Source organism: Acipenser ruthenus, chromosome 45, assembly GCF_902713425.1.
Source record: "Acipenser ruthenus chromosome 45, fAciRut3.2 maternal haplotype, whole genome shotgun sequence".
Classification (NCBI taxonomy): domain Eukaryota; kingdom Metazoa; phylum Chordata; class Actinopteri; order Acipenseriformes; family Acipenseridae; genus Acipenser; species Acipenser ruthenus.
The window spans coordinates 8342295-8353017 of record NC_081233.1 but is presented as its reverse complement, the minus strand read 5'-3'; the positions used below and the strand labels follow the sequence as shown (position 1 = coordinate 8353017).

Here is a 10723-nt window from a genome sequence, read left to right as displayed (position 1 = left end):
ATTATTATTATTATTATTATTATTATTATTATTAAATGTACAGCGCTTTGAGGCTATATCTGGTCCCACTTTAAAGGTAACACGATCGGTGTCAATTGCAACCCAAACTGTGTTCACCCGAGTTTTTATCGATTGTGATAACACGTGTTTTTGTTTTGTTTTGATTGTTTTTGTCAGTGTTGTTTGTAAATGAGTAATAATCACGATAAATGCATAGTAATGTGTATTGTGTCCGGCTCTGCCTATTAAATCATTCAAATTAGCAAGAGGGGAAACGGATACAGGAATATTCATAACACGTGTGGCTGTTGTCTCATATACATATAACCCAATCCTACAGCAGTGTGGAGTAGTGGTTAGGGCTCTGGACTCTTGACCGGAGGGGTCGTGGGTTCAATCGCAGGAGGGGGGACACTGCTGCTGTACCCTTGAGCAAGGTACTTTCCCTAGATTGTTCCAGTAAAAACCCAACTGTTGAGCAAGGTACCTATTTAAAAGTCTCTCTCTCTCTGTTATCCTCCTCTCTCTCTCCCTCTCCCGATCTTTTTTTCCATCCTTAAATTCCGCGAAACCCCCCGAAGGAACTAAGTTGTAAATCTGAAATTGTTTTTTTTTTAGTTTTTTTTTTTTAGCGTCTCTCTTTCCTTCCTCGTTGTTTATTGGTCCTTGTCGGCACTTCAAAGAGCCCCGACCCTACAATTAGGGGGCGGGTCCTTCGCTGCTCCTCAAGTCTCCGGGCTCGTGTCACAGAAGTTCCACAGGTTCCAGGACCTTTTATGCGGGTGCAACTCGGTTTCATCTACAGAATACAAATACAAAGAAATAAATTCAAAAGTTTGGACTTAACTCAGGGATGGCAGCATCGATACTGGAGGTACGGTACGGCAATGCTAAAATATATTAAGATATGAATACATCTCTGATATATCTAAAGCCTGTTTTGTAAGACTTTATGACCTTCAGCGCAACACGGGCTAGTTTTAAAGACCAGAGATTTAACTGAAGAAGACCCGCTTTGTAGGTGAGTTTGGTGGAAGCGTAAAGAAAAAGTCGTGCGAACGACATAGAAAAATTCTAATTAAACCAGAATATTATTTATGAATGAACTCTAGAGTGTGATCATAAATGTGTATCTGTTGCAGGTTACAACATATCGTCCATTTGTATATACATTATCTCGCAGTGTGGTGATATTTAAAAGCGCAGCGAGGTTGTCTTTGCTGTGTGTATATATATATATATATATATATATATATATATATATATATATATATATATATATATATATATATAATGTATATCTGTAACTTACTGTATATTGGGGAGCAGCATGCATTTACCCTTGAGAATACCTAGCAACCCACGGATTCCCTTTTTCTTAATAAGTAAAATCTGCTCTCTAAATAAAGTTGGTCTTAGCTCTTTTTCAAATGCGCCCCGCAGACGGGTCTAGTTTATAGACAGCGTGCACAGCAGCACAGCATCGGAAGTTCAGTTTTCTTTTTCCAGGGTTGTTTGGGAAATCCCAGCACAGCAAAGTCAAGCAGCTGCCTCCTAACATCTTCCTGCTGCAGATCACACCTCGCCTCTCATTGATTTAGTCAGGAGATCGCCTGAAAACATTTTAAACGTGTAATGTCAACACCAGCACTTTATTCTGCTCCCGCAGCGTCTAGCAATCATGTCGATGAAACGAGCTCGCGTTGCCCTGCGGGGCACACAAGGTAATTCTGTTAACGCTATTGTCTGTATACACCTGGTTGCTCAGGTGATGCGTTCTTCTCTAAGCCGATACCATTAAACCATTGTTGGGCAATTTGTGAACAGCCCCGGGAGCTGCACTGGGTAATAACAGCTATGGCCAAAAGTTTTGCATCACCTAGAATTTTACGATTGAGGCACTGAAAATATATATATATATATATAGATCTTTTATGTAACATACTGTAATTAAACAAACTACAGTACAGTGCAGTTTTCTGTTTTAGTATATGCCAAAGCGGTATGTAATTCAATATGTTAGCGTAACATTATTCAGCAGGTTTCATCCGATCTTATGAAGCAACATGAGTTCATTCTATAGGGTGATGATGCTAAACTTTATCCACAGCACTAGACTACACTCTATACTTTAAACGGGGTGTACATAAATATTTCAATGGATGACTAGTCCCAAAACCTAATTTGTCTTTAAAGTAATAATTAACCTACAGTTCGGCTTCTCAAAAATATCAAAAAATATGTTAAATATATATTTTTCTGTAATAGTTATAGAAAATGTGAACAATAGGCTCGGCCTATTGGAGATGCATTCTAATATATTCTGTAGACTTATCACACTATCTATGCCATACTCTGTGTTTATAATATATTGAACATATAAGTGGGATTAGATAGATAGATAGATAGATAGATAGATAGATAGATAGATAGATAGATAGATAGATAGATAGATAGATAGATAGATAGATAGATCTATTTCAGGGCCACGATTTGGATGTATAATTTATTCTAGGTATAATATGCAGCATATAGAAATATGTGTTATAGAAATATGTGTTTGTATTACTTGTACTGTAACACTTGAAATGTATTTGCTTACGAGTGTAAGTCGCCCTGGATAAGGGCGTCTGCTAAGAAATAAATAATAATAATAATAATAATAATAATAATAATAATAGAGGTAAGGGTTGACTGGAAAGTGAATAGATATTCCATTGAGTTTCACATCCTGATTTGATTGTTGTAAAATTCTGTTCATATTTAAGTTGAGAGGGTGTGTTTTTTTTATATGTAATATTGATGTATTGCGAAAAACCCGTAATTCTGTCACTACTGGTGTAAAGAAAACACTGACAGTTAAAAGTAAACTATTACTGTATATTATTACTGAGTTATACCTTTGATAAACAGAACAAGACGAATAGAAGTCAGAATGCTGTTCTATCTAATGTTTCAATCTCAGTATGCTCGTTTTGAGTCACAAGGATATTGATACAGTTAGGCAATATGTTCACAGGAACAATCTATAATACAGCAGCTATTAACCATATGTGAGAGAGAGAGAGAGAGAGAGAGAGAGAGAGAGAGAGAGAGAGAGAGAGAGAGAGAGAGAGAGAGAGAGAGAGAGAGAGAGAGAGAGAGAGAGAGAGGTCTGCTTTTAATTTCAGGGCCATGTAGGTTCAAATATTGTTTGTGGGTTTGGGAGCTGGGTTTTCTGAGTCCATGAAGGGGAATCTGTTCGTGTCATGATTTCGACTGCAGCGTGATTTCATGCTCCGTTAATATCGCGCGTGGCAGCGTACCCATCGCTGGGTCCGGCGCCGAGTCAACCACAAAGAGCTATAATACAGCCGAGGACAGCGATTTATACATTTGAAACAACACACGCTTTCAAGAAATAAATACACTGGAACCGGACACCCCTTATTCCATAGTATCACTGTGGTACCATCTCTAATAAAAAGCATATATCTATGTCTATAGCCTATACACGCACGCACACACGCACACACGCAAACACACACACACACGCACAGACAGACAGACAGACAGACACGCACGCACGCACGCACGCACACACAGACAGACACGCACGCACGCACGCACGCACGCAAACACAGACAGACAGACAGACACGCACGCACGCAAACACAGACAGACAGACAGACACGCACGCACGCAAACACAGACAGACAGACACGCACACACACAGACAGACAGACAGACACGCACGCACGCACGCATCGCTTTAAGCGGTTGATTCAATTGTGTTGGTCGTGCAGTAATGGCTTCTCTATCTAGTTAACACTACATTTGAGCCCCATTGTAGGGATAGCTTCACCTCGGCAGGGTCTTCATGATCTCTAGGCGGGTGGACAGTACACAGTAAAGAGGGTTTTTTCCCCGCTGATGCAGTCCTTGTTAGCGGTCTGGCTGCGGCAGATTTCTGTTTGCCATGGTTTTGATTAACTTAATTAATGCCCCAGTTCCCGTTCTGTAGTTTTATGTGTAAGAGCATTAAGATGATTGCGGTGGCCGCTGAAATTAAAACGCGCTGTTGGTAATTTTTATTATGAGAGTGATTAAATACTGTATACTGACAATTAGGAACATCTAAACACTTGGACGCAAGATCTAAACACACAGCACATCGAGCACGCATCGGCGTTTCCTTTGGCGTTGCTTGATCAATGAGATAGTAAACTCTATTATTACACTGTCTTGGAATACACGGGACCCCGGGCGTTCTAGAACAGAATACGGTTCCATTGGGTCCTTTCTAGAACTCTGGTTTTGTATGGATTCTGTAAGGTACAGAAGATAGTTCTGTATAGGCCTAATTGGTTCAACATAAGCCCAGGAAGAAATGCATATAATTTCAGAGTTTGTGTTGGGATATACATATATATATATATATATAACTAATTTCAAAATATTAATAATTGAACCCATGAAATTGATTAATTAGGTCCTGTATTAAAATAATAAATATATCTCAAATGTAACGCAAATTTATGAATGCATCTCATCCAGTTCTGCATTGGTCCCCATTGCAGTATGAAATATTTAGTCAAACTGCACAAGAAAGGATAGCGAAAGGATACATATTTTTAAGTGAGTCCAAGTTTAAAATAAGTTGTATTTCTTGCACGAAGAAGCATCTTAGCGTCCTCCTGAATTGGCAAGCCGGTATACTGGAAGGGGATGGGGTGACTAAACGCTGGCTCTCACGGTGTCGAAGTTCAGATTGGGGGAAATAACTTCAAATCACAAAGTTGTGAAGTTAGGAAGAACTTCTTTTTTTTTGCCTTGCATGCGTACCTTCATTTGGGAAAATGGACATGTGTTTTGTCAAAAGACTCCTACCTTGTGTCCTTTTGGAATCCAGCTGAAACACTGTGATACAGTTTACCCTGAAAGAATGCGTTTGGCGTCGGTCTTGTTTAATGGCCATTTCTGTATCAGATTTGAAACCGTGCTTTAGCCCCTTCTATAGGATTATTTTTTAAAATCCAGCCTCACAAATGAGAGTTTCTACATTATGTGTTGCTGGACCGGGAAAAAAAAAACAAGATTTGTACAAGAAACGAATAAAAAAAGCAGTTTTTCTCATTTGGAAAATGCTTGGGCTAATATCGGATAATTTAACAACATAATACTACAAAATAAAAGCGATGCTTTTGGAACGAGGAGCATCGTGACGCAGGCGGTTTTATAAACCCGCTCTCCTGACTGTCAATCCGGTGAGACGAACATGTTCTTTTTTAACTATGTTTGGAATTTGCTGTGAAAAGTGAACATGACTTTTTTAGTGCATGATTAAAGACAGATGTCACTTACGTCCATGTAAGCCAGACATTGCCAGACAATCATATTTATGACCTAAAGGGAGATACAAGATTGAACTTGCAAGACCTAGAACGGAAAGCTGTGTTAGGCGCGCCGAAAAAAACACATTTCTGCGAGAGAAATACAGTTATTATAATGGGAGCAAAACGCTGCGTAATAGCAAGGAGCCCCGTGGTTTCTAGCTAGCTTTATTCCGTTTCAATATATGCATTCCTATTTGTAGACGTTTGCCTTTTGTGTCGAAAAAGAACCCCGTGTCTAACACAACTGCCAAATTAAAGTGGTGATGCATTTAAAAAATAAAATAAAATAAAGCAACGAGGTAACCCGGTCTGTATTTTAAGGTGTTAGTGTTTACCTTTGGCCACCTTGCGGTTGAATGCCCGGTGCTGCTTTGGACTGTTCAGAATTCGCGGTAACAGTTTTTGTCAGCTTTTCGTTTAAATACATGGGAAACTACAAAGCGGTATGCAATCCAATATGTTAGCGTAGCATTATACTGGCGCGATTCATTCAACCTAAAATGAGTTCATTCTACAAGGCGATGCAACGCTTTTGGCCCTAGCTGTGCACTGAAGTTATAGTTGTTCTTCTCAAGTTCCACGGTTGCTAGGTGATAAAGTGGGTTAACTCCAATCCAAAGAGATCTGATCCAGTCCAGGTTTTTACTCCAAGCAGGTTCTAATGTGTTGAAGCTGCTAGGAGGCAATTAACTGATGCAGGACCTGGTTGGCATAAAGAGCAGGACTGGAATTAATCTCGAGGGCCAGAGTTGAGTACCACTGGGCTAGGTGGTGTGGGTGGATAGGGTTATTGCTGTAGAATGACATATCACCTATCAAGGGCGCTTTTGAGCTCTAGAAACCTGGTATCAAAGTACCAGAGTTTAATAAATATTTAGTGGCGATATTAAGATCCGCCACTGTTTAAGATCAATAGACTAGACTCTCGCATCTTCTATTAATTCCACCAGCTGGATGCCTCCCTAACACCTCTCTCTCTCTCTCTCTCTCTCTCTGTCCCAGGATGAGGCTCGCTATGGATCCAGCCCTTTGGCTATGCTAACCGCGACCTGCAACAAATTCGGAGTCTCCAGCCCGGTGAGAGATTCAGCTACGCCCGGTAAAACAAGTGACACCACCACCAACAACAACAACCCCGGGAAGAAGCCTTACAGCCTGAACTCCGACCTCCAGGCCCCTAAAAACAGCCGGAACTCCGAGGGAATGGGCGACTCCTACCCAGGGTCCTTCAGCAGCGGGAACGGGCTCCTGACCCCCTCAGGCAGCCCGCAAGCCTCCACGGCATACGGGACTGACTACAACCCTTTCTCTCACTCCTTCCAGCCGCCCCCCGTCTCCCAGGATCCCTCTCTCCTGGTCTCCAAGGCCCACACCACGGCCGACTGCCTGGCAAGCGTCTACACCTCCCTGGACGTGCACCCGTACGGCTCCTGGTACAAAGCCGGCATCCACCCTTCCATCTCCCCAGGCTCAGGCAATGCCACGTCCTCCTGGTGGGACGTCCACTCCAACACCAACTGGCTGAGCGCCGCGCAGACCCAACCGGATGGGCTGCAGCCCCCCCAGGGCTCCATCAGTCCCCAGCTGCCCAGCTACAGCTCCGAATTCACCTCCCTGAATCCTGCAAACCCCTACTCCACTGTGGGGCTGGGCAGTTCCTCTCACCTGCTGCCTTCCGGCCAGCACATGCTCCCCCAGGACATGTACAAGCCCAAACCGGTGGCCAACAGCTCCCTGATGGAGACTCCCATCGGGCTCAAAACTTCGCGCAGCTATGGGGGCTCAACGCCCGGCCGCTCCTCCTGCGACTGCCCCAACTGCCAGGAGCTGGAGAGGCTGGGGGCGTCAGCGGCCAGCCTCCGGAAGAAGCCAGTCCACAGCTGTCACATCCCCGGCTGTGGCAAGGTCTACGGCAAGGCGTCACACCTGAAGGCTCACCTGCGCTGGCACACGGGCGAGAGGCCCTTCGTCTGCAACTGGCTGTTCTGCGGGAAGCGCTTCACCCGCTCGGACGAGCTGGAGCGCCACGTGCGCACCCACACCCGGGAGAAGAAGTTCACCTGCCAACTCTGCAACAAGAGATTCACCCGCAGCGACCACCTCAGCAAGCACCAGAAGACCCACACCGAAGCGGATCTGCAGGGCAAGGCTGGGGGAGAGGGGGAGCCCGAGAGGGAGGAGGGAGCAGCGGCTGCAGCCCCCCAAGCATCCTCGTCGCCCAGCAGTGGGATGCAAGACCCCAACGGGGATGAGAACACCACCAGCCCAGAGCAGGGAGGAGGGCTGCTGGAGATCTGAGTTCAAACTCTTAACTCAAGTTTCAGGGAAGTGGTTTCTTCAGTGAGCTTCCAGATTTATTAGGACTGTGAAGGACTGAAAGAGGTGCCGATGGAAGGGGTCCTCTCATAATAATTATAAGAATCATAATAATAATAATAATAATAATAATCTTCATATTAGTAATTATAAACTTCATAAACTCCTTCAGGTTTGCAAGGGAATGAGCTCACAAGCTGAAGATGTGATTGATGACTTTTTGAATCTGGAATACGTTACAAGCGCTGACAAAAAGCAATGGTTTAAAATCAGTTTGTTACCTGGAGGCTAACCTGGAGAAGGGCTGTTTGCCCCAAAGACAAACCAAAAGTCAGGACATCACATTGCATTGCATGGAACACCTGTATGCAGATACAGGGATGGAAATAAGACTCCCAATTGCATAGCAGGTCGATCCATTCCTGGGTTTACTATGAGTTTAATGAGACACACCTGAGCTTGTTACCTACATGCTGTGGCTAATCAAGGTGATAGCAAAATCTGGAATGAGTGAAACTGCATCCCTGAGATATAATGAGGATGAAGGTGCGTGTGTGCGTGTGTGTGCGTGCGTGCGTGCGTGCGTGCGTGTATGCATGTGAGTCTGTATGCTTGAAATTATGAATGCATGTCTGTGGTTGTTTTATTAAGAAAACATTCTCTTACATTTAATTTAATAAAATGTTATTATAAGCATATTTATATGTTAAGTTATGACGGATTAAGGTGTAAGGACTTTAGAAGTGTTTTTTAATAGTCTAAAAAAAACGTGAATATGGGAAAAAAAACTGGTTTTATATTTATCAGACTTTAAATATGAAATATTTGGAAATATCTGGGTAAATTAATATGGAGAGAGGAGTTGGTGTTTTAGAGTTATACATTTTAAGGCTTTATTTTTCGCTTTTAATCATTTTCAAAGTTAGGATTTACTGTTGCTGAAGCTTCCTTGCCTTTTCATAGACAGGATAGCATTTTTTAAAAGCTCTTTATTTTGTTGCTTATTGTATGTGTCGCTTCGATTTTAATTGCTTTTATATTGTGAGGGTTACTGTCCTGGTCAATTTGTCTGGATAAGAACACAATGACAGCAGGCTTAACGTGTGTGTACAGTAGCATGTGTTTCGTTTTCATGTATCCATTTTAACTCATTCATTATCAAATACATTTGTCTTCACTGAAAGCAATGTTAAACCTTCGCTTTGGCTACAGAATGATGCGTCCCATTTACAGGCCGGTCAAATTACAGTCCAATGTCGCGTGCGGGTGAGATGGGTGTGTTTTTTCACACTTTGATGTCGCATTAAATTGAATACACCACCGGATGTGACATTACTGTATTATTGCAGCTTCGAATAAAAAGGCTTCTTTCTAGGTTTAGATCTTTTAAATACACTCTGAAGTGTTACTAGGGTGTATAGGTTTTTTATTTTTTCATAAGCTTTGCTATTAAAAAATATCATTGATGCTAAAAAAAAAAGTCGGTCATTTTTGTTATAACGTGTCGTTGTATTTTTAAAAAATCTTTTTTGAAACGTGTTTCGCTGGTTCGAGCTTTGTATAATTCTTTTAAAACGTTCACGCTTCTGTGCTTTCTGTCTGTCTCTGTGCGTCTGTGTGGGAGAATTGGGTCCTGTATGGTTTTCTACGGGCAGACAAGATGATTACAAAGGAACAGAAACTGAAAAAAAAACAGATAACGTGCATTTTAAAGAAAAATAATTTCTTAATATCTACAATATTTTAAAAAGCGAACAACGCCGTACCATTAGGCCTATTAATATGTTGGATTTTGAACTGTTGTTGTTTCAATATTGGTTTGTGATGCTAAAGTCAGTAAATATCCCGAACGTCATAAAATAATGTTTTTCTTTTGTGGATTTATTTTGAAGATAAAAAAGAGAGAGATGGAGGGAGGGAGAGAGGACGCGTGACAGGATTATCCGTGTCTGTCTCTCTCGTCTTCCTTTATAAAAACAAGGCTGACTTTTCAAGGTCGAGCGACACCAGTTTAATTTGACCTACTAGACACTAAACAGGAGAAAAATCTAACATTTGTGTCCACACGCAAACTTTTAGCTCCGCACAAACAAACAGTAGCCTTCTCTCTCTCTCTCTCTCTCTCTCTCCCTCTCTCTCTCTCTGTCCCGCTGGCCAAACCCTCAATTACCGCCCTTTGCAAAAACAAAAGCATCTAGCGATTTCGAAACTATCACAATAACCTCTTTCAAGCAGACACTTCAAATTGCGAGCAATTATTCTAAACTTAGAGGCCTCTCCGAGCAAAGGGGGTGCTGTCATAAAGCTAACCCAAAATGAAATTCCATTCGGTGGAAACCAGATAAAATGGAATGCTCCGGTCTGGGGGTTTTAAAAAAAAAACAAAACTTTTTTTAACTAATAGACACAAATCTCCATGAGAGAAAAAAACCTTATATATATATATATATATATATATATATATATATATATATATATATATATATATATATATATATATATATACCATTGATTTACCATTAAACTATCTCTCTTTATTTTTCTATGAAAATGTTGGCTACACGATTTTTTATAATTTGTTTTTGAATTTTTTTAAGTTTGAGTGAACTCTATGGAGTTCGAGAAGTTGCTCTGCCAAAACTTTGAGAAAAAACAAAACAAAAACCCATTATGCATGATAAAATAGATACATAGATAGGACGCTTAGTGTGGTACAATTATACACGCAGTGACTGCTGGGGATCAGCTGGGTTGGGCTCCTAACCTTTTCTTTATTGCTATAAAGATAATCACATTTCTGGGTTTTAAAAAAAAGAGAGTCTTCCAAATGAACTGCTGAACTGCCTCTTAGTGATACCTGCAAACCTGTGTTATCGATAAAGGATCAAATCAGGAGCAAACTCCAAATACACCTGGAGGCATTCCCTTTGCATAAGCACTACTCTGATCCCTTCTCCAAGTGGGAGTGCAGGTTTCATTGAAGGAAGGCTTTTCCTGGAGGTCAGGTAAGCAAAGGTCTTTCCCTGTGTGAA

General features: G+C 41.5%; 1 protein-coding gene across 2 annotated transcripts; it reads left to right on the top strand.

The window, feature by feature from the left end:
- Positions 1–729: 729 nt before the first annotated feature.
- On the top strand, positions 730–10089 carry LOC117966932 (transcription factor Sp7-like). 2 transcript variants are annotated; one of them, XM_059013463.1, is made up of 2 exons: positions 730–874; positions 6378–10089. In XM_059013463.1, exons 1-2 carry the CDS (start codon positions 854–856, stop codon positions 7671–7673), a joined length of 1317 nt encoding a protein of 438 aa, XP_058869446.1. In that variant the 5' UTR covers positions 730–853; the 3' UTR covers positions 7674–10089. The 2 variants fall into 2 exon arrangements, with proteins under 2 accessions (XP_058869446.1, XP_058869447.1); XM_059013464.1 differs by having other exon boundaries at positions 739–1021.
- Positions 10090–10723: the final 634 nt, after the last annotated feature.

Excerpts from the sequence above, each read along its gene's own strand:
- LOC117966932 (XM_059013463.1), top strand. The coding sequence starts at position 854 with ATGGCAGCATCGATACTGGAG. Across the intron at positions 875-6,377 it reads TGGCAGCATCGATACTGGAG|GATGAGGCTCGCTATGGATC; the intron begins GTACGGTACGGC and ends TCTCTGTCCCAG.